The sequence below is a fragment of the Opisthocomus hoazin genome, chromosome 4, assembly GCF_030867145.1.
Source record: "Opisthocomus hoazin isolate bOpiHoa1 chromosome 4, bOpiHoa1.hap1, whole genome shotgun sequence".
NCBI lineage: Eukaryota > Metazoa > Chordata > Aves > Opisthocomiformes > Opisthocomidae > Opisthocomus > Opisthocomus hoazin.
Window position 1 is genome coordinate 84,271,189 of NC_134417.1, and position 24,471 is coordinate 84,295,659.

The 24,471-nt window shown below is 46.9% G+C and overlaps 1 protein-coding gene across 2 annotated transcripts in view; it reads left to right on the top strand.

Moving 5' to 3' along the window:
- Positions 1-24,471, top strand: part of PTPRN2 (protein tyrosine phosphatase receptor type N2) — a 707,013-nt gene that overhangs the window by 591,842 nt on the left and 90,700 nt on the right. For both annotated transcript variants that reach the window (XM_075419758.1, XM_075419759.1), the window contains one exon: positions 7,156-7,368. In XM_075419758.1, coding sequence (XP_075275873.1) covers positions 7,156-7,368 — 213 coding nt within the window. The remainder of the gene's footprint in view (positions 1-7,155; positions 7,369-24,471) is intronic.

Below are 24,471 nucleotides of genomic sequence, written 5' to 3' on the forward strand. Positions count from 1 at the left end.
AAAAAGATTAAAAAAAAGGCAAAAAGCCCCCCCACGCCCAGAAGAGCAACCCCAACCAGCTTCTCCAGATGAGTGACAGGGCCCGCGTCCACTCAGGGCCGCACTCCGGCGCAGGCCCTCCCGACCGCCCAGCCCTCCTCAGCCAATTGCCGCCAGCGACCTGTGGAAGGGAGGCATCGCTATAGCAACCGGCGCGCGGGCCATGTGCGGCGCCCGGCCGCGGCTCCGCGCCGCCCGATATAAGGAGCGCAGCGCCGGGCCGCGCCGGCGTCCTCCGCCCGCGCCCGCGCCCCGCCGGGGCCGCCCGGGGACCCCGCTCCCCCCCCCCCGCCTCGGGGAGCGGAGGGCGGCCGCGGGGAGCGCCGCCGCCGCCTTTGTCTGCGCTGAGGAGGGGAGAGGGGGGAGGTTTGGCGCCGGAGGAGGATTGCTGGAGCCCGCCGAGGTGCGCTGAGCCCTCCCCGGGAGGAGCCCGTCCCGGCCGCGCCGCCATGGCAGCAGGTAAATGCGGCGGGGGACGCGGGAGTGGGGCGGGGGGAGCGCCGTGTCGCCAAGCGGCCCCGGGCAGGGCGGGATGGGGGCCAGCCGCTGCCGCCAACCCGCCCCGTCGGGCCGGGCCCCCGCGAAGCAGCGCGGGCGGTGGGGAGGGAGGGAGGGAGGTTCGCGTCGCCTCCTCCCGGCCCCGCGGCTCCGAAAGCCCTGGGGGTGGCCCCGGCCGAGCGGTGCCCTCGGGGGCGCCCCCGGCCTCGGCGCCGTCAAACGGGAGGGGCGAGGACGTGCCCTTCCCGCTCCCCTCGGCGCCTCGAGGAGCTGGGACTCCGCGGAGCCCCGTCCCCGGCGGGGCGGCTGGGGGCGGCGGGGCCCGGCCCGGCTCCTGGCTCGACGGGGCGGCTCCTCCGCGGACGGGCTCCGCCGGCGCCTGACTGAGAGGCGGGCTCGCCCGCTGGCGCTCGGGTCTGCGGGCGCTTTATCTGACCCCTGAGTTATGCGCCTTCAGCACCAGCGTTAGATCAGCGCTGGCACTGCGGCTTGCGGTTTCTCTTGCTTGCTGAAGACATTTGATTAAGCTTGGCTGCTGCTCTCCGTCTTCTTGGCTCGGGCTCTGACGCTGTATGACTTGGACTTGCCGAGTCCCTCTGTTTATCTGTTTGGCTTACGCAGCCTGGGCTGAGGAGGAAACCTGCTTCCCGGTGCTCCCGTTCCGCTCCCGAGACCTTAGTGATGGGAACTGAAGTTTGTTTGCCGCAGGGTCTCCGCACCCTCCTCTTCTTGCTGCCACCCCAGAGGCACGCTGCGCAGCTTCGGGCAGGACGGGCCGCACTCCTCCAGCTCACCGACTTCCTCCGCAGGCATGGATGTGGCTGTCCGGTTTCTGAGTCGTGCGTTATCCCTACAGCGTCTCGGTGATGCTGTAGGCTTTTGTGCTGTCCTCTTTCACTAAATGCTGACTTAAAAAGATACCCAGGTCCTCATGAAAATCTTGAAGCTCTTTGAATTTCCTCTTTTGCAACCTTATTCCTTCCACGCCACAAACTTCTCAGGGGTTCTTGGACGTTTTGGCATTTCAGCATCGCCTTGTAGTGGGAATTCAGGATAATAGCTATCGTTTCTTGTAACTCTAACCAGAAACTTCACTTCTGTTTGCCTTTAGGAAGCCAGAAGAAAATACCTACCATTGATCAAGGGATCTTTGAACTCGCTGAATTCTTGATTGTATTCAGTCATTGTTTGAGGTATTAATCCTACTAAAAGGTATAGAGACGCTCCAGAGTGCTTTGTGGTGTTGAAGGTTGCGGAAAGATCATTGTACCCCTGCAGATGAATAGATCTGTGGCTCTCGCAGTGACCTTTCTCAGTGATTTGAATAAGCTGCAGTTCCCAGAAATCCATCTGCCTTTTGTGTTTGTCGATTTGTCTAATGTTTCCGACCCCTAAAAGAAGCAAAAAGTACCTTCCCATCCGATTTCATCCTCCTGAGTAAAAGCATTAAATTGACCTCATTTCAGGTGATGAACTGACATCTGCTGAAAATGATCCTGGCATCAGGCGAGCTTTCCGGGGAGGGCAGGGGGGTGAAGAGGGAGGCAGAGGATAACGGCCCTGGAAACCGCTTACTGACTCTGAGGACAGTACCTTAAAACACCAACAAGTAGCCCGGACCGTACAGCTCGGGAGTGCAGTGCGGAACGTGAGGGACGTTACACACACCCAAGGTGAGCGTCCCCAGGCCCCGCTGCCCCGGGCTCGCCTCCCCGGGAGCGCGAAGCAGGAACCAAAACCGCGGGAGATGCCGCTTTCTCTTCTGTTTGCTCTCTTGTTTTACTCAAGGAAAAAAAATCTTATCTGTAGGTTTCCTGGGGACGGGTTAGGGCAGCCAGGCTCCTCCTGATGTGAGGTGTTTCTCTGGTTTTCTAGTAACCTATCAAAACTTAACCAGCGTAGCATCTCTCAACCTATGCCTTGGATAACCTTATGGAAGGAAATTACTAAAGTGAATGTAAGTTTAGATTATCTAAGCGAGCATACACAGATGTGTGTGTGTACATATATGAATACATATTTTGTATGTCTATCTCTATACACGCCCACACACATCCCTTTCTTCATGCTTTCTATATTAAGGAAATAACACACATATCCTTTATGGTTTGTTTTAATGTCAGTGGCTGCGACTATTAGCAAAGGTTCCTCTTAAAAATAAATACACCCCAGTGAACTAAAACTTATTTTAGTGGAGCTTATTTTTAAGAACAGTGATTTTCTTGTAGAATTCTTTTCTTCTGCCTAGGCACTCTTTTCCCCTCCTTGAATGGCAGATTTGCAAGTACAATTTCATCTGCACAGAGGAACAATAGCTTTCAGTTGCACAAAGGATTTCTCCCACCCTGAATCCAAACCACAATGCCTCTTGCTCTGATAATAGCTTCTGAAAAGATTTTGTAATGCACAGAATTAATACATGATTATTTCCGCCTCACTTCTCTCATTTATTAGATTCTATAGTGAATTCCAAATTAAAAATAGCACCTCTTGAGTTTTTTAACATTCTAATATTTTGAAACAAAATCATGTTCTGAAGTCCCTCTTTTTGCCCACATTTACTAAGAAATCTGCAGGTTTTTTGTTACTGCTCAGAAACAAAACTCTAATACAAATCTATAAATCAAGGCATGCAAAAAAATACAATGTCAAGTTGTTTTAAAATGAATTGTAGTGATTTTTTTCCTTTGCAAACTGGAAGAGAGGTCGGGTGCAGTAACTGGCAAGCTGGGTTTTAAATGGGGAACATCCTTTCAAATTTATGAAGCAAAACAAAACCTCAGCTTCAGTTAGAGTTTTGCTTCAGTGAGGACCAGAATCGGGCCCTGTGTCCTAAAGGAAATAACGAAGTGCAATTCTGCTGAGGCATCTGGAAGGTGAGCTTTCACATCACTGCATGGGGAGCTCCTCTCTGCTCGTACAAAGACTTTCTCTCACACTTCCAACATAGGTGTGAGAACTTATTTGCATGAAAGCGTACATTAAATATTTACTGACATTTGCCTGGAATTCCTTTGAAATGTTGGCTGTTCTGCTGCATCATGGGATGACACCGCGGAACGGGACGCTGCTCTTTGATTAGAGCAGTGATTTGTGACTCCAGCATTATGGTTGCTCTAGTTACTGACTCACTTTTGGGTGTACCTAACGGGCGTTCTGTCAGGGGACCGGGAAAGCCTGCGTGAGATCAGATCCGAAGCATTTTTTCCTCCCTCTTAAAGAAGAAAACCAAACCCAACCGCCACAAACCCTGACAGAAGCGGTGTACTTCAAGCAAGCACTGTTGAGTGGAAGTGGTGGGTGTAATGTTGTTGTTCTGAGAGAGAGTAAATCTTTGCCTTCTAGCACGTAGGCTCAGGCCGGGCTGTTTTAAAGCAAGGGAAGACTGGCTGAACACCTCCAAAGCCTTCGTAGTTAGAGTCCCTTTCTAAGCCATCCATGTAGAAATTAGTTGTTGTTCCTTCACTGGGACACTGTGATATTACACAATTTTCCAACGAGAAAATCATTCAGAGAAATGTCAATATATATAAAGTTTAAAAAATGCATAGTTACATGTAGCAGAGTTTAATATTTAATTATGTGTAATTTATGTGGTCTATTTATTTGTTAAGCCATGGGGGGGGGGAAGGTGATTTGTTTTTCTTGTTGTGCAACAGCTATTGTTCCCCTTCCACCCCGGGCACCGTGGCAGCCCCACCAGCCCAGGGAGAGAGGTGTTCTGCTTTAAAAGACATCCGACTGTAAATGTCAAATTCATAAATATTTAAACATTTTTCTTTCAATTTCAAGTCAGGGTCTGACAGGACGCCTCTAATTAACCCCGCGCTCCGTTTCAGGCTGGGGCCTTACTGCCGGGAAGAGTGGGGGGGTTGAGGCGAGGTGGGGAAATCTGTGCTCCTGCCTGGAGGGGAGGGGAGGAGGGAGCCGGGAACTCACCCCTCGGATTAATTTTTACCCGTTTCATTACTTGACGCCTGGGCAGAGATCGAGCAGGACGGCTCCGGGTTTCTCCAGCTGAGCTGGGGGCAGTGGGGGCCGTTTGCTGACCGGGGCGAGGGGGGCCCGGGCCCCGCTGCCCTCTATGGCGCGGCTCTCCCGGCGCCGGGCGGCGGGGCTCCGCCGTCGGCGTTACCGGGGGTCGCCGATGCCCGGGTGTTTCGTGGGGGCTGGCCGAGGTGGCCCTAAGCACCGAACCCCTCCCCCCCGGGAGGCGGGGAGGGGGACCCTCCGGGCCCCGACGGCGGCGGCTCCGGAGGCGCTCACCGTCAGGCGGGATGGAGGGGCAGGGAGAAGGGCCGGCGACCCCTTCCCCATCAGCCGCCCCGACGTGGCGGGCAGCGGCCGGGCCCCTTCTCCCCCCCTCCGCTGCGCACGGAGGGCCGGGGCCCCCCTAGACGTGTAGGGTCTCCCTTCGCCTGGAGCCCATCACCAGGGACTCGGCTCCCGACGGAAGATGCTTACCGAGGTGTAAACACTGCCAAACACCCCGCGGAAGGTTTCTAACTCTTCCCGGCGTTTTGCGTTCCGTGCGCTGGGGACGTGCGGGGTGTCTGGGCGAGCCCTGCTTTTGTCGAAGGCAGCCCCGGCTCTGCCCGGCGAAGTTGGAAGCCGCATCTCAAATCGCGATAACGACGGGGGCGGGGGGAGTGGGGGGGGGCTGGAGAGGGAACGCTCGTTCTGTCCCCGGCGTTTGACAGCGCTCCGCTCCCACCGCTTTCATTGTTTCCCTCGCATCGCCCGGGTGCTTCCCCTGCTCTGTCACACGGCAACCGGAGAAGGAGAACGGTTTAAAACCGTGGTTGCGAACGCAGAGAATGAAGGGCTTGAGGAGCCCTTTCCCCCCCGGCGGTGGCTCGGTCCGCACCCGCGCTCCGAGGCGGGGTGGGGGCCCGCGGGGGGTCCCCGGGGAAAGGGGGGGGGGGTGGTGTCCGGTGTGTCCCTGCCTGGCTGACGGGAGGGCAAACACCGCGGCGAGGCGGATTAAGGTCTCGGGGGGTAGGCGCTGCCTATTGAGATGCAGATCCCGACCTCTGGCCCCGAGGGGACGGCGGCCTTTCACGGAGATGCTAATGGCGGAGCGCAACGGCCCCTCAACCCCCGGGCCCCCGGGAGCTGCGAGCAGGCGGCGGCTGCCGTCGGGGCTGCCCCTGCCGGGTCTCCTCTGCACCCCCCACCCCCCCCCCCCACGCTGGGGAGGGAGGGCGGGCAGCGCTGCGGGGCCAGGTCCCGCTCCCCCCGCCTGGGTCCAGGTGCCCGGCGGGGCGAGGAGGCGGCCCGGGGGGGGGGGAGGTAGGGGGGGGCAGCCCCATCCCCCCGGTGGCTGTTGGGATTTGGAGGAGGGGCCGGCTGAGGGGGCGGGCGGGGGGCGGCACATGCCCGGCCTCAGCGGGGTCGGGCATGTGCCGCCCCCCGCCCGCCCCCTCGGGTTTGCGGACCCGCAACCTTCCGCCGCCCGGTGCAATCCCGGCGAGAAAATCCGGGAGTCTGAACTGACCCCGCGTTTCCATTAACTCAGCCGCGGCCCCGGCTAATCCGCAGCACCGAAGGCAAGGAGGCTAATTAATGACAAGCTTTTTACAGTCAAGACCAAGCGATAATTGCTTTGGTGGCCTTTATGATTACAAGATAAAAATGGACCGGGCCTGACATAAGAGCCACTGTGTACACTGCGAGACAGGAGGAAATTAAGAGCTGGCGAGCTGAATACGGAGCAGAAAATTACTAATAGAGGATAGATAATGAATAGGCCGGCTAGGCATTCATGGGGAAAAAATCCATTTTGTTACCACGCGAAATTAGGTGGTGGAAAGGAGTTTGCTAATTGTTCTCATCTTGTAGCAACCGGGGCTGAGGCAGGGGCGTGCTTTTCAATTCATTTCCCTGGTAATTGTGGAAGGGGGAACGCGGGCCAAATGAGTCTTGCCGCAATTTGCGCGCCTGGTCTTTTCATTTTCATGTTGCGTTTTTAATTGTTGTTAATATAGCTTATAATGAAGCTAATGAGGGGAAATTATTGTACAACTTTTTAGCACATGGAGACGAGTGAAATGCGCGAGAAGGATTCTCTCTTATTGCTGCAGAAATAACAGTAATCTGGAGGAGCTGGGAACTATCGGGCGCTTTTTTATCCTTTTCCTTCTGCAACAGACAAAAGGAAGGACCGCCACCTACTTTTGTGTCCTTTTTTTTTTCTCTCTGTTGTTCCGTGGTTTAATTTTCACTCCGAGAAAAAAACCAAAAAAATAGGGGATTTTCCCTTGCTGCCCCCCCCCGCAGCCCCCGGCGTGGGATGTGGTCCCGGGGGGGGGGGGGGGGGGGGCGCGCCCCCGCCCCTCGGTAGTTAAACGCGAGCATGGCGGTCGGGGAGGGGAGGGGGTGGGATGGGACGGACGGACGGACGGACGGACGGACGGACAGACGGACGGACGGACGGACGGACGGACGGACGGGATGTCGGCAGTGCTGTCCCTGCCCCGCCGTTTGCCTCCTTCCGTGGCTGAAAGTTACCGCTGCCGGGTGTTTCCCCCAACGGGGGGTAAGAGGGGGGGGTCTCCCCCTCGGCGCTGCTCCCTGGCCGCGCAACTCAGGCGCTGCCTCTCTCTCCTCTCCCCGCAGAAAAGCCGCGTCCCGCCGCTCCCGCAACGCGGGGAAGAGGCAGAGTCCGCCAAGTTCCTCCTCCTCACCCTCCTCTCCCTCGCCTGCATCGCCGGGGTGCTGGCGGCGTCGGGGGTCGCCTACTGTCTCCGCCACCGCGCCCACCGCCGCCTGACGGAGAAGCTCTCGGCCTTGGGCGCCGACGCCGGCTCCGACGCCCCCGCCGCTTACCAGGTAAGGACCGAGACCGACCCCCCCCCTCCGGCCCCGGGAGCACGGGGGGTCCCCTCTCGGGCTGGGGGACCGCGGGGGGGGAACTCGCTGCCGATGCTGCACCCCCCTCCCCGCCCCGCCCCGTTCATGTTCCCGCGATTCGCTGTAGCAGCCCTTGGCTGCTGGGTGTTAATCTTGGCTGCTTGGGGTGGTTGCTGTAAATTTGTGCCTAATTAGAAACGTTAAAGAAAAAAAAAAGAGAAGGAAGCCCTTGCCATTGAAATTCTCTGAAAAATAACATTAATATCCATAATCTGTCACCCCTGCCACTATTAATAACGAAAAATCTTTAACGTTTATGAGGAATGGATTGCACGGTTATCTGAAGACGTCTCTCTTTTTGAGTAATCGACTTCTTCGGGGTCTGATATGAAAAGAGCCTTTGACCCAATCTGTTGCCACCTTCTGCCATTATTCAGATAAAATGAAATCTAATGCTGATAGATGGGGAGGCAAACCGGGGCTGGTTCTGGGAGAACAATGGTAGCAGATGTGTACCCAGTAATACGGGAGGGCTGCACTCAGGTCTCCCGAAATAAATGGGAAACCTCAGGCTTTCTCTTTCAGTTTCAAAAGTGTTGGGGGGGCGAGACACGCTGCATCTTCCTGAAGTTTGCTGTAGATCGTGGCACTGGTTTCTGCGTGTGTTATTGGTGTGGTAATGCATGTGTTACGGTCGGATACCGCACAGCTCTGGTCTGCTATCCCCAAATATTTGGAGTGTTACCAGGAAAAAGAACTCAAGAATTTGTAAACACTGTTGCTGTAGTATCCGTGTGTGCTGTGCACCCACAGGGTCTCGCTAATGGCACTCTTCTGTCAAGTTTTAATTTTGCCTTCTTGTTCTGCTTAGGATCAGGCGTTACAGCCCTTCTGTATTCTGGAGCTGAGATAGATTTAAATTGGCAGCTGGGAGTCATACGGGAATAAACTCATATTTCCTTGCAAAGTTTGAGTCTGCCTGTACCTCTTACATGTTAAAGATGCAATGTATTAAGTGTGTCTCCACAGGCTGGGCCCAGGGAGATTTTAGTACAGAATGATAAATGGGAACATTTCTGTAACAATTAGTATCTTCAGGAATAGTTTTTGGTTTAAATGAAATGTTTACTGTAAAAAAAACAAAACAAAACAAACAAACAAAACACTTTACATCTTTAAATTTAATGACTGCCAGAGCAAGGGAGAGAGAGAGCATTTCCAGTGGAAGAAAGGAGTGTCCTCCAGCATAAAGTCTGAACACAGCAGCAGTTTGTCAGATCAGTTTTGTTGGCCAGAGACTGTGGCCGTAAATATTTTTGTTTGGCTTTAGGAGGAAACTTGCTGATGACTTATTTAAACCACAGAAGTGATAGGTAGTCTTTTTCTTCCGTTAAATGTGAGCACAAGAATTCTGAATTTAAAAAAAAACAAAAAAAAAGCCCTCCAGGTTCCAAAATCACACTTGAAACTGAATTTTGGATAATTAACAGGACAATCTTCCTACTGACAGCTCTAATTAATAGTATCTGTAATTAAAATCGTGCCCTTCCAGCAGGAAAATTGTTTGAATTTCTTGGAGTGACCTTTTTTGCCATTTCTCCTGGGAGTATAGTGGTTAAGTTGATATTGATTTTATAATGAGCTCTGGTTTGTTTAATAAGAATCTGTAATCCAGACACTAAATGAAATGTGTGCTTCATTTCTTCTTCCCAGATTTATATGTATTTTAAAATCTTCCTAGTTAGGTGTGAGAGTGACATTTTTCTGTTTAAAAACAACAACAACAACGCTTTGAGGATGCTGCTCGGTTTTTCAATAGCAAGACTGTATTAATATTCTTTGTTCCTGACCTTTGGGCCCAGTCCTAACCACCTGATTTCTTCAACATTTCCGTTGGTTTTTTAGGGGAACTGTAGTCAGGAGTGGGAGGAAAAAATGTTTTTCCTTAAATACAAAGGTTTCTAAGGGCTTGGCTCTCCTCCCGTGGAAGTAAATGGGAATTCTGCCATTTGTTTCAATGGCAGCAGTAGGAGGCCCCAGTACAGGCGGACAAAATACTCGGGCAGTTTTGATGCTGCTAAGTAGCGTTTTATCCAAATGAATCACCGAACTTGGTTCTGTGTATAATAAACTATTCACATGGATTTGAAGAGAAGTAAGGCTGAGCCCTATTTGCATCAACAGAATCGCCTTATGTTGAGCTGTGTTAAATGTAATGGATATCTGGTGTGATGCGTGTTTTGGATAGCATCAGTTAGGTCTCAGGAAAGCATTCAATTATCTCTTTCCTCGTCTTCCCTGATACTCACAGGGGAATAATGTAACCCATATTAATAGAGGGGAAGAAAAAGGCAGATAGCTTTGAAAACTGCACCTACTTTGTTCTCTTCTGTTAAACGTTTCCCAAGTATCTGCTCAGTTAACTTAGCGTATTTTAAATATACAAAATATTTTAGCAGCTGCTACCACTAGACTTTAATGCACAGTACTCCAGTACGTTGCTGCTCACAACTTAAGTGACAATACAGATTTTTTTTTTTTAGATTTGAAGGGGGAGAAATTGGTCGGTACAAAGGGCCCTGGTGGCCCAATGTAATTCAGAGAGAACACGGAAATACTGCTTTGATTCACACGTGTCTCAAAATGTCAATGGTTTATATCTTCACATAAACAAATCTGACCTAAATTTTCAAGATTTAGCAGAAGCATTTTTCATCCTGACCCAGTTCAGCCAGGAGAGTTCATTTGGGGTTTTACTCCTTCCTTACTCACCCTGTGAACTTTGAAGAATTTTCTCCCACAGCTGCTTTTTTTTTTTTTTTTCCCCTTCCCCCTTCTTTCTGGCTTGCACAGTAAAATACCAGCTTGAGAAGGGGCGAGCAGGCAAACCATGTTGTCGGGGAAATAGCAGGTTGGCTGGTACATCTCGCCCCGCGCCGGAGGCGTCGCGCCTGTCGTGCAACGTCACTCTCCCTCCAGCACCCCCCTACTAGCACGAGCAGCCCTTCTGCAAGCACACGTACCTACTAGCGTGAGCATTTCTTCTCTAAGTGTGGGTAGAAGCGACCGGTCTTAGGGCAGGACGACCAATACTGTTTAAAAGCTGAAGCGGGCAAAGCAAATCTCTGTGATGAGCTGCCGGACGGCCTGATGCGGCTGGAGGAGGCTGTGGTGTGAGTCTGGTTCTTCGGACATGGGGTAAGGCAAGCAGCCGGCCTTCGCTGTGTTAAAGCAGGGCCTGGGAGCCTAAACCCAGTTTAAAGACTCAGTAACACCAAGAAGGGTACATACACAATTGCGACTTCATTTATCTTTGAATCACGAAACAACAAAATGACAGGCTGGTTTAATTAGGCAGTGGCTGAGGAGCTTTTCAAAATCAATGGACATAGCGTATCTCGGAAAACGTTGCATGTGCATGAAGCACATTTTATAAAGGCGGACAGTTTTTGCGTAGCTTTTGAGCAGGTCTCCTGTCCTTTCAAATCACACGTGTAGTGACTAGATTAGTCGGTGTTAGCATTCGGGGATGGCTGCAGAGAGATTCGTGGTGCCTCTGCCGTGCCCCTGCGCGTGCGCGTACCTGCGCCCGTGTTTTTAATTGTTGCTCGCGTTGCTTTGATCTTCTTTGAAAAGCAGGTTTAGCATTCTGCAAGCCCGCTCTCTGGTCCGGGAGATTAGGGCCGCAGCGTTTTAGGAATTTTCAGCAGACACTCTTTGATTTATTTCACAACACTGAGCAGATTTTCTCCATGCACTTTGAAGCCTTTAGAACATAACCCAGAGTAAAACGGGCTTTCAGACATCGGGGGAGGGCTGCAAACAGGGCCACTAAGTGCACATCTTACTTGTCACCGCTCCCATTAGCGAGCAATTTATTAATGTAATGAGTGTACGTTAGTGACTGCTACTATTTAGGGATGCTCGGTTTGATTCAGAGTGATGTATATGGGAGTCCAGCTGAACCCTGGCTTTTGACCCGCGTGTGGGGAACGCTGGGTTGTGCAAGATGTTAAATCATCAGCGTGTTTTATACTTTGCACTGCAGAACTTCCCTATGAGCGTAGTTTTCTGCATCACTGATAATGCTCTGCAATTTTGCCCATAATGGAATTTAAAGGCAAAAGTTAAAATGCACTAAAGCTGGCTTCAGAAAGCCTGCCTTTTAATATTTTATGTCAATAATGTTCTTTTTAATTTTCCTTCATCTCAGCCAAAAGAACTTCCTTTAAAAAGCAGGGGGAGCAAAGACCAAGCCATTTACGATGAAGTTCCTGCTTAGACTGCCTGAAGTATTCAAGGTTACATGAGCCGTGCACTGTCAGTGCAGCTGGATTACATCATCAGCTGGTTTAAAAACTTGTTCACATAACTTGGTTTGGCAGGCATATAATTGTAAATTATATGTTAAATTCTACATTATTGCACGTATTATGTTATATATAAATTACATATTCCTTTGTCAAATACAGTCTTATTAATTACATGATCCTTCTGGATTCAAAGCCACTACAGAACTTCTCTGTGCTTTCAAAGGGTTGATCCTGCTGGTATTTTTGATTAGCCATGTTAAGAGCACAGTATTTACAACAATTACAATGAATATTTTACTGCAAATTTTGTAAAAGACACCAACTGAAAGAATCCACTGGAAACAAACTCTCAACCATCGTGCATGGTTTGTGTGTTTAAATACAGATAATTCATTACTTCTAATATGGCTTCATATTTTACACTCTAGACAGACTTTCATAAGCAAACATGTTATTATAGTATTAGATATTAATGTTATAGTAATACTGTATATCAGCTCCTTAGAAAATGGATTTTTGTGAACTAAGTGAAACGAAAAACAAAAAAGGAAAATTTTGCTGTTCTTATTTATCAAGTTCTCAGTAATATTCAAATTACAATCAGTGAGTAAGCTGGCGAACCGGGGTTAATCAGCACCATGAAGTATTACCTCATAGCTACGTAAAACTGTTTCATTTTCAAGGACCCTCACTACGCTTAGGCAAAAAAGGTATCACTGGGGATGAGGTGGATTCAGTGCATGAGCATTTAGTAAACGTTCAGTGAGCAATACCTTTAGTAAGGATTTTGGATAGATGAAATTTGCCTTAAGGCAGAATACTGTGAAGGGCTTGCTTGTGTTTTCTTCTGGGAAAACAAAGGACATCATGCATTTTTAATCTTTTCTTTTTCTGTGTCCTTATTAAAAGAGACAAAAAAATCATCTTGTGACTGTGAAGCAACAGGAAAAACTGTAATTGTTTGTAATAAAACATACACGGCAAGGTATATGTATTAGAAGAGTTGTTCTTGTCCATGTAAGGCTGCTTATTGTGTATTATGTGAACAATTTCCTCTATCTTTAGTTAGAATTTTGTCTTAAAATAAGTCCTCAGGAACCTGCAAATACCTTGTATGTAATGTTATTTCCATAAACCACTCTACCTTAAGGTGAGACAGTTTTCACAATGTGCAAAATGTATACCCTACAGAGTACTCATGCATAGCAGTCATGGGAGAGGAGAAAGAAGCGGGGAGCGTTTTCGGATTATTTTAGGAGAGGGCTTACCTTATGTTTAAACACTTCACTGAAGTCAGACAGTGGATGGCCAAAGCAGAATGAGGCAAAACAGGATGTGTACAAATACAGATTTAACTTTTAATCTGTTTTTTTTATCTGATTAGTGTTCAGAACAATCCACAATTCCTGTGGTGCAGTGGACTATGTAATTCCCTAACCTTGCTTCCTGTGGTAGCCATAAAATTGAGTTAAATGGTAGTAATGTTCAAATTAGCATTTCAAAATACTGTATGAATTTATAAATCAGCAGAAATTTATCAGGCATGCCTGTTTGATAAATTGGGGTATAAATAAATAAATAGGGGTACATTATCAGTCATACCCCTAGCATTTAAAATCAACTTCAGGATAGTGCTTAATGAGAAATGCCCACTTTAAGGGCTGAAGCGCGATGGTGCATGTTTCAGGGGGCCCTTCAGGAGCTCTGTGTCTGAGCTTGCCCTGCCCATCTGCATGGAGCCGTGCTTGCCCATCGCCCTCGCCCCTCTCTGCCCACTGCTCCGGCACGCTCGGCCCTGGGTGCAGGGCAGCCCCGGCGAGCCACGCTGGCTGCGTGACAGAGGCCTGTTGGGCTTGCTGCAAATCTCTCCTGTTTAAGAAAGCAACTTGTAAATTACTCAGTGTTGGAGAAATGGGCTTGCCTTGACCAGAGGTCTTACCTTCGCAGCCCAGGTCCTGGGCTGCTGCAGCAGTGGCAGCGCAGCAATGCTTTTGAGTAAAATACTCTTTACATTAGAGCGGGCAGGTGGAGAGAGGGGGGTTTTGCAGGCGTGAAAGGAAAATGAGTATACACGCAGCTCCTGGAGTGCTCGGATAAGAAGGTGCCACGTGGGTTTGGATTTGAGTAATAGAAACAGTCTTTTTCAAGGAGTTGGCTGTTTACCCGCGTAGAACTAGTGCAAAGTGGCAGCGAGAAGGTGATGTCGACCCTTTCCCCTTACCTGGCTTCATTCATTTTTCCCTGTCTGAAGAATATGGTGTTTGAGCTTGGTGTTTTGTGGAACAAGAACAAATGTGCTCCAAGCATCTTGCAGTACAATTCCTGTGTATTTGGGATGTAAGAAAATGCTAAAAAAAAAGTAGTAGGAGGGAAAATTAAGTTAGTGACTCATTTTTAATTACTGGGAAATCCAGAGTCCTTACCCAAACAGGCATTTCTTGGAAAAAGTGCTGGAGGTGCTCTGGACTTGCAGGCTGCATCTTGCCTGGTAAATTAAACCGGTAAATTGTTTGAATGGCCCTGGCACTGTTTCAGGCCAAGCCACCCAACTTTCTCCCAAATAATTTCTCACTACAGGCCAAGAAAAAGACATATGTTCATTCACCAGGCTGTTTTCTTAATAGTCTGGCTGTTGTCCCCCTGCTTTAGAGGGTGAGAATTACCGTTGCTTTACATGCCCTAACTCCCCGCCCTGGGCCAACAAGGTCCGGGCTCCCACTCCCGAGCATCCTGCTCCTGCTTCAGAGCCCCTGCCGCCCGTCCCTGCCGTGCCACGGGCTGCTTGCCAGCTGAGCGTGGGCTGGTTCTGGATAAGTACAATGGATTGTCTCCCCCTGATAAGTTGATTATGTCCCAGTGCCTGTACGTTATAAAGAAGCCAAAGATAACCACAGCCTTGCCTAATGGGCTGGAGAATATTTGATCTGCAGTCCCAGGCAGTACATCATCTCAAGTGTCCTGATTTCTTTCCGGAATAACTACTGTCTTCAGTGGCATTTTTTTCTGATGTAACGTAGAGGATAATCAGGTCTGTTCTTTCCTACACACTTCTACCCTTTTTTCTGTTTTAGGACTTTCATTTTTCTTTTGGAGCAGGTCTGTTATCGTGTTTCAGATTTGACACATTCTTCTATTGTATATTCTCTGAATGCTCAGCAGCTAACACTGTGATCTGGCTTGCTGAGTCTTTCATATTCTCTCAGAGTGCTGCACTAGGGAAAGAAAAAAACATTTTCAAAAGTTTTTAACTGGGAAGGGTGTTTTTTTTATTAGCGGAAGGAATCTTGTATCAGGGTTGCGTTCCCTGGAAGAGAGTGGAAGTTAATTTTGTGTACATAAAGAGCTGTTGTAGATGATGTTTGTTGGCTCTTGTAGGACCATGTTGCCTGTGAGCGGGAACAGGTTGCAGTGTATTCTCTGAAGCCTGTGAGGTACGTAAAACACATTCTGCTTGCTGCTTTCTTCTGGGTACATCTGTTCATCCTGCAGCGGGTCTCGGGAGGAGGAAGGGAAGAGGAGCGGGGATGCCAGGACGTTTCCTTTCTCCTTCTGCATGCGGGCAGGGCAGGCGTGCCGTGCTCGGCATCAGTAGAGTGCTCGCAGAGCAGGTCTGTGTCCTGCCCAAAGCCTGCGAGGTTCAGGGTCTGTTGTCCTTCCCGTGCCGTGTGTTTGTGCTTAGCCTTAGCGAAGGATTTGAAGCTGGCTGCGGCCACCTGAGGTTTTACCCTGGTAAAGCCGGACGGACTTGCCTGTTTTGAGGGACAGATGAACAAAAGTAGGTTTCTAATCCTCGGCTTCCCTCTGCCTGTAGCCCTGTTGTGCAGCTCTTGCAGGGATGTTGCAAAGCTGAATATTCTGAGGGGACAGTGCTGTTTTCGCTCGTTCTATTGTGGTGTAAACTATAAGAGAAGAACCATGGGCAGAGCGGACTGGAGCTGTCCCGGGGTCGTGCTGCTCAGCTGCTCCAGCCTTCCCAACGCCACGGTGAGCGGGGGTGTCTCGGATAGCCTTGGGACCGCGCGTGGGCAGGGGCACCCGGGGGTGGCCGGTGTGCAGAGCTACGAGGAGGTCCAAGTCATGGGGGTGATTTGTGGCTACTGGGCAAGAGGCCTCGTTTCATTCCATTCAACTGCGACAAAGCCACAGCTGCAGGGATGAGGTCTTCCTATCCAAGATGTTTTCCTTGTCATGTATTGACATGCACAACAGACATCCAAATGGTTTCTAGCAGTTCAAAGAACTGTAAAAGAAAATTGGCTTGATTTAATGCACACCAGCAAGGTACGGCAAAGGACTGAGACAACTCAGCTGGTTCCTTTGCTGTTCCACGCTCTTACAGCACCAGTGTATGTCACTGCACTGTAAATCAGCTGGGGCATTCCTGTGGGTCCTCATCTTCCAGCTCAGGTTCTCAGCTTTCAGCATGCAGATTCAGTTTTCGTCACTTGGATTCTTACAAAACAGCTTAAGCGAGATTTAAGAAGGGGACTGTAAAAGGGTGTTCCTAGAAGGTAAATCCTTCGAAGAACCAAAATTAATTTGGGGGGCATGGGAGAGAACAGCTTTTGAATTGGAGAAAATCAGATTTATTGTAGGTGGCTTATCCAAAGGAGAAGATGAATGACATATTCTCTTAAGCTTTGCTGACTGATTTCTAGATTTTTTTGCCAAAGACAAATGAACGATGTTTTATTGATGTTTGCCTGGGATGACTGCATTCTGAACAAGCAAAGATTTTGATCAGGGAAATAGTTTTTTAAATTTTTAATATTTCAGACTGATAAAATCCTATTCATTTTTGTCACCGTTTTTATTTTTCTATTTTGCTGTTTAGCTAACATAGTTGCAGGCTTCTTGATGGTTCCTGCTTTCCCCTTCATACATGGGACTGCTGCTGCTTTGCAGAACCATGTTCTGGCAGCATCTCAGAGATGTCAGAAGTGGCTGATCTTGCCCTCCAAAGCGGAAACAACTCATCATTGTTATGGGAAAACTCACTTTTGCTATTGGGTTTACATGCTTGCCTTGGCTGATTAAAGCCACCCCTTTCCCCTCATCAGATGTTACCTAACATGGAGATATATGCGTTTCGTGCAGCTGGTAAGGTTTTTCCTTGGTCGTGCTGTCTGACGACAGCAGAGGTACGTGGTTTGAAGGGAGCTGCAGGAGAGCTATAACTACCAGCCTACACATCTTCTAGCACTGCTGGTCTGAACATGCCCCTAATCTTGAAAAATATATCAGGCAGCATATTCACATTGGAGAAATATTGATTTTTCCCACTAACTATGAGTAGAAGGAGGAGGGAAAGATGAAAAGGAAAAATTCAGTATGCTGCTCCTTTTCTGACAGCGTGGGAAAAAGAAACTTGGATTTTGTCTTTTTCAAACTTCTCACTGGACTTCATCCTGACTGCCTGGGAAAGAAAAATGCCTAGTGTGGAGTGAAATGGTGTGATTTGCTGGAAGAGGTTTTGGTGCAGTGGATCATAACTATCCACATAAGACAGGAGGAGAAACTTGGTGCAGCTGAATGTGGGTTTGGGGGCAAGAACAATCTACACATTTAGATTCATGCTATATAGTGATATTATGTCATACAGCATCTCCCTCTGTACTCTGGGGAAATAATATGTACAGTAAAATGGCAATGTGAGCATGTAAATTCCATATACTGTCACCTACAAGAGTGAAATAAAGAGCTGCAATTCCTAGTTGACCTCACTGGAAAGCTCTTGGGTGTGAAGTTGAAACATACAGAAAGGTTGCCTAGCAAACTATTCCAAATTTCAGCTTCTTTTGGAAGGTCTGAGTCAACCCAGTGGCTCTCCAGGCATTGCTGACCAGTGATTTTGTTGGCTTGTTTGAGGCTTTAGAAGCTAAGTATAAATCAATGTTTGAGGCTTCTGTGAGTGCTGGTCACTCCATCTCTGAAGGAACGCTGCAGAAATGGAAGGAGTGAGAAAAAGACGACAAGAATGATTAAGGGCATGGAAAAGTCATATGAAGAGAGATTGAAAAGACAGATTATTTCTTCCAGAACAGTAACAAGTGGCAGTGTAGAAAAGAAAAAAAGTATGTAAAATGAGGAACTGAAGGAGGAGTGAAACTCTTATTCTTTCTTCTGCCTAGCACCAGGGCAAAGACATTCAGTTATATTAAATACATAAAAGACTAATACAGGAAAAGCTATTTGCACAATACAACTGCAACATGAAACACTGTTTCTGCTGAATGTAATTGATGCACAAGTTGTTAGCAAGAATCTCAAAAATCAAAGAAGCACATGAGAAAAAATATTCCTGATAATAAAACAGCTGATGATGTTTTAGAAGATGCCTGTAACTTCATGCTCCGGGTCTTAAAATAATTCAAAATTGAGATGTGACCGTTTTAGGAATGTGCCTACCTTGTATGTGTTCTCCTGCACTGTTCCTGTGGTGCTTCTTGCGGCCGAACTGGTGCCTGGTGGAGAGGTCCGAGGTGGAGTAACGACCCCTGCGCTTGCAGGAGTTGGCCAAGGGAAACCCGGGAGCTTCAGTAATGGCCAAGGAAGTTCTTTTGTTTGAAAGCAAACACACACATTAACTCCTTGCTGCTGCTGCGGAGCATGTCTTGGAAGCAGTGCCATGGGGAAGGTCAGTGATGGTGGGGAGGTCTGCAGCTCTCCTCCGGGTGGGCAGGGCCAGGGCACGACTGTGATCCGGTACGGAGAGGCAGGGAGAGCCCAAGAGAAATGTGTGCTTTTACTGTTGTTGCCGTTTTCTCCAAAATATGAAGTCTCCCTGTATCTCTGACCATCGGTACGGACTATAAAAACCCTCTCAGTTTTTCCAGTATCTTCTATAACACTGGTACAGTGAATGTGTAGAAATATGGACCGACATTTTTAGTCCTTGAGGACTTGTGTGTGTGTCCTCAGAGACACGATGGAACTCCTACATACTATTTTTTTCCGTAGATTAGCAGAGTTTTTCTGTATTACCAAGTTTTTTGCTCATAATAGCCTGCTCTGACTTACTAGCAGCTTTGTGCTTTATGGATCCCTTTTTTTTTCCACGCTGTTTACTTGTTCACAAAATTTGCATTTGTTCTTCCTAGCAGAGTTAAAATAGTGATTTCATTTTTCTTTTTGGTGAGGAACGGGTGGAAAGCAATGACTTTAGTTTTCAAATCAGGAGAGGGTAATGACAGGCAATTTCAACTGTCATGATAGATGGTGTTATGAAAAAAAATTGTCGCTGATGGCCATCCTTGATAAATACTCCCTTATCCCAGCATCACCTCCTATGTGTATAGCTACCTTCTATGAAAAAAAAAGTATTTGATGTTTTTAGGACTTCTTTTTGTATTTCTCTGCCTGCTTTTAGTACCTTTGTTACCAGGAATGCAGTTACACAGACTTAAGGAGAAGCAGTAATAATCCTTGCAATGGGGTAAAATAACATTTTTAGACATAAACTTGTGGCTATGTGTTTGTTTCTTTCTGAGGCAGAAGTGCATGCTGAGTCCTGCTGGAGAGCTGGGAATGCTTAGTTCTTGCAGAAATGTTCTCCCATTTTCAGTCCTGCAGGGCAATAAAATAGTGGACTATGTAGCCCTAATGTATATCTTTCCTGAGAAACTACAGCTGCCTTGGGACTGAGTTTTCTGCCTGCCTTGGGCCCCAGGCAACTATAAACGCTGGGAGTGGAAAAGGAAACATTTGTGGCAGTTATCTTTTAGAGCATTGGCATCTGCTGGAAGCTGGTCGGGCTTTGGGTGGGTTAGACGAAGTCAAAATAGAAGATGAATTTGCACAAGGTTCTGCATGGCCTTTCAGGTTAATTCAATCATTACTATGGTTTATTTGTAACCCATACTGTGCTGTAGGGCTCTCACTGTGCTGACGGTGAATTTACTGTGCAAATTCATTTTAAGAAGCAGCTGTGCCCTCATGAGCATGTATTTGAGTTAGTTAAGATGAACAAAATACGAAAAAGGTGAAGTTTGTTTTACACATGATTTTTCTCTGTCTAGTTACTCCTTAAGAAATCTTTCCTCTTCCGGCTCTGTACTTGTAAAACGCTACCTGCAACCACAGCTGAAATGTGGGAAAGACAATTCGGAAACCAGCATTGGTTGAAACCACCAAAAAATACAAAAAATGTATTCTTTTTTTTGTTGTTGTTCTGCTTTGTGGCAGGTAGGCCAGTCTCCTGTCCCACTCCTTGCAGAATTACACTTGTCTGAATTTCAGGATTAGTAATGCTGAGACACTGTCAGGGATGTCCTGAGAAAAACCCGCGGGTGCTTTTACACCAGTAGATCTCAGGTGACTTCAGGTCTACGGTTCGCAGATATTTCCTGTTAGAGGTAGTCACTGGTTTCCTTGGATGTACCCAGGTAGTCTCTTTAAATCCTGAGAGGAACCACCATGATGTCATTATGACTATGATGTCATTATGCAGGGAAAATACCAGTTCAAAAAGAAACATGAACTCTCTTCATGTATCTTCTGTCTGTGAAGTCCGATGTACTGCAGTCATGCTAAGTCAGGCATCTGTTTCGCAGAACTCTTCCCTCTTCCAGAAATCAAAGGTATAAACTGTCTTACTCGCACAGTCCCAGTTAGAGCGGTCGCTAGTATTTTTGTATAGGAAAAAAATCCCCAGTACAGTAACCTAAACATGATCTTCATATTTCACCGATCCTATGGAAAGCAGTATTATCCCCAAAGAGGCCTGTGCTTTCCTGGCCTGGATAGCGGGGGAGAAAACACATTACCGTTATTTCAGGGAAACATCGCTAGACCTATGTTGTCATGTCTTCCTTGGCAACATGAGCCCTGTGAAAGACCTCTGCTCCTGCAGGAGCTTTTGGGCTATTTAGGTGTCTATCTCATTGATGAGAGGTCACTGAAAGAATTTCAGTAAAAGTATTTCCTTAAGCTGTGTTGCATAGATGGTTCTGTGCAAGCCAGAATTTTTCACGTCTGCTGGACTTCTGGAGATGTGCACAAGACCGTGATGACTTTTGGTTTGTTTGATTTCATAGGATAAGACTGTGGAAATGCTTGAATTTAAAGAGAGAGAGTAAAACAAATAAATGCAAATAAAGGAAGAGTAATTTTCCATGTAAGATAGCCGTGTTTTCTTTGCCTTTCCCCTCCTGCCTGGCCTCTACTTTCTTTGTGTACATGAAGAAAGGGGAATCGTCATGACATGAGTCACCACCAGGAAGCACTCGCAATGCTAAAATAATTGAAATTTTTAATTTCACAGACCATAATTAAAATTGAGGTTTTTGTGAGGAAAATGAGTCTCAAGACTGTGTTTGACTGCAGTGCTCTCCAGGAGAAACAGCCACCCTGCCTCTTAGGTCGTTTAAAAACCAAATAAAGCAAAACCCCTACACCGAGACTCAGAGCTGTATCCGGATATACCGAGGGTGGTGTGGCACGAGAGGGCAGACAGTGAACCAGCTGGACAGACTGAGGCTGTATTGGCAAGCAAAGAAGTACTTTTGGCTTTTTTCTGCTCCCCCCCCAATCTATCGTATACAAGTCTAGATAAATGTGAATTGTACCGAGTATGGATATAGAATAATAACATTTGATGCTGTGGCAGAGATGAGGTCTCTCAAAATGTTACTCTCAAACATTGTTCCAGTATCTTCCTTTGTTCCTTTTCTGCAGGCACTCTGATCTCAGTAGTTGTCTTTTCTGGCAAGGATTGAAGGCATATGTACAAATATTCCACATATGTAAACAGCTCTTTTACTCCTGGACAAAAAGTATGTTGAAGTGAAAGTAAAGCTTGAAAGTATGTTTCAGTAACTCAAAAATAAATGGTAATAAAGTTGTAATTATCCCCAAAGCTACAAACACAGTAGATAAATTTATGACACCTGCAAGCACAAGTATGCAGAAGCAAAACAAAGGCAGCCAAATGACTTCAGCTTCACCCTGTAGTAACGCTAAGCAAATTTAGTTAGAGAATAATGATGTTTGTAGTCCTAGATTAATTTTAAAAAAGTGAGCTTATCTTATTTTTTCATTTTTTAAATCTCACTGTGTTATGACTGCATCCGTAGCAGGGCGGTTAAATCCATGCTGTATGTGCAGACCTCAGCTCATCCTGTGAATAATGCCTCCTTAATTTAAAGGAAAGTGAGTCTACTATTTAATTAAATGGATTAAAGATGAGAAGAAAGGCATTTTTAGAGATCTTATTCTTCCATACCTAGCCTATAAAGGGTTACATATATTCTTAGTTTTTATTATATATTTTATTATAAAGTATAGCCTTGAATCATTTAGAATTAATAGTCAGCATTTTTAATTCAAAATTTCTACAAAACATTTTTGTTTCACATATGAAGTGAATACAGTGTTATTGTGATCATGCCTGCTTAAGCAGATTTGTTTCTGATAGAATATTAGGCAGGTCAGGTTGAAAAGGCTTGGTGTACACTCTGCTATCACTTCTAATAAACAGTGATTTCTTTGCCTAATGTCTCTGCATTTTCTTAATAGTTACACCGTAGAAGGGTTTATTCTCTCTAATATTTTGTAAAGTCTGAAAATAGTTGTGCTACACTTGTTTCTGGACTAGCTCAGGTGACTTCCATTTGAATTTGTTAAGCAAAAGACTTTTAAAAGCATGGAAATGTTAGGCCTATTTCCTGGACTGTGTTTCTGGAATTATGTAAATCTGGAGATCAGTTACAAAAATAGATGATTTTCATTCATATATAGTAATTCTTTTTCTAAATGAACTGGGAAGTTGGAATTTCCCTCCTATCCCAGGCTGCTGCTAAGCAGATTTGAGGTGAATGTAGCTGTGGAAGAAGAGCAATGTTTTAGACTGGAAGCTGTTTTCATTTACTTTGGGCCGAGCAACTTCGTTTATAATACGCCTGGTACCAGCCAGATGGGAACGATTCACGTCCGCGGTCAGTGGCTGGGCTCGGGCTGCCTGAAGATGTTGCACAGCGCGTTCGCACTAAGTAGGTGTGTTTTAATAAACAGCAGCACCCTCCCTGGAGGCAGCTTTGAGGTGGGGTGGCTCGTCTTTAAGGGTGATGAGTGGAAAGCCGAGGTGCACGTTGGCCGTCTCGTAACTGGGATGCTCGGGTCAGGTCTCCTGTCTGTAACGTGCCACTGTGAGGTTTTCAAATTCCACTTTTGCAACTAAAACAAGGGAAAAGATTCAATATTGACCATTCAAGTCTCAGTTCCAGCTGCCTTTAGTTCCATGCTGGCCTATACTTGTCGTCCTTACTAGGGTGTATACATAGATTTCTCTCCAAAACCAAACATTTTAGTAAACTATGTGGTCTTAATAGATTTTCCAGATACCTACTGTATTAGCTGAACTTGATGGAATAGAAAAAATTTTCCAAATTACATTTTGCTGTCATGCCCTTCTGTGACGCTGATGGCTGCTGTGCATCACGGGGCCAAGTGGCAGCAGATGCTACTGCTGTCACAAGCTGGGGATGTCCAGAAGAGGTGGCCTGACACTGGTGGTTAAGCAGGACTCATCGCGAAACCAGACCGGGACAGGTATCTGTGGGGCTCATTTCTGAACAGACTTGATGCCTCCTTGGTTGAGGGGAGAGCTGCTTACTCATCTCTCCAAGTTCAGAGACCCATCTAACAGAGCATAGTGGTAGGGCTGGCTCTCCATGCATGTGGGGTATTGTCCATAGGCGCAACAGGTGTCTTAATGCCCTTGTTTACATCTGGATAAACTACGTTTGTGCCGCGATGTCGTTCATTCACAAGTGGACTGCATGGATTTGAAAATCCATTTGTTGTACCTGAGGAAATAGTTGTTGCTTCGTGTTTCTCCCTGTCTCTGCAAGGACAACCAGGCATAAGGAACACTTTAAAACCTCATTGGAAGAGGTCCAGGGGTTTTCTAAGAATGCTTTTATGGTTTGTTTAAGGTTATCAATTATGTCTCAAATAAAAAGCTCTCTACAGATGATCATTGTGCTGTACTTTGAACTCATTTAACTGGACATTATTTACAGAATATTTATCTTGGTTATGGCAGTTTTTGTCACACAGTGATATTACTTTTCCATTATATACTGCATGTGACCACCACATAAGTTTGATAATAAATGTTGGGAAATAAAAAACAGAGTAAGTGCCTCAGTGTGATAGCAATTCCCGTGTGATGGGAAATAATGTCATAAACTTCAAATTACCTTTTAAATAAATGTTTACGTCCAACCCATCCATTAGATCATAGCCTGAAGGGTCAGAAGGATCATTTCTTCATATTTCACTGTATGCATTATGATTGCTTTTTTAGGTGTAAATGATGTTTTTAAATGAAGAATGGCACTCGAACTATACACAAACAACAGCTAGACATTACTGAGTCGCCATACGGCAGAAATAGCCTCAGCCACTTGGCTAAATATAGAAGTGCAGCAGTAAACTGATTTCATTCTTAGAAAATACTTGTAGTGGTGTACATGCTGAGACGACACAGAAATACAGCTCGTGTCATTCTCACAATTTGCAGCTTTGACGTTTTAGAGAAGTTTAAATTCTAATTGTGGTTTGGTAGATGGCTGATTTGCTAAATGCTTGTGAGAGTAAAGGTTTTGGAGGGTGGAGAAGAGCATACCTGAGTGTGCAGAGAAGTGTACAGGTAACAGGTATCGTATTAATGAGGGTCTTAACCACCTAGGGCTTTGTGTGCTTGTGAAGTGATGCCGCCCACGTCTGTAAGTGCCATGGGATGGTGTTTCCCTGAGAGCACCTGATG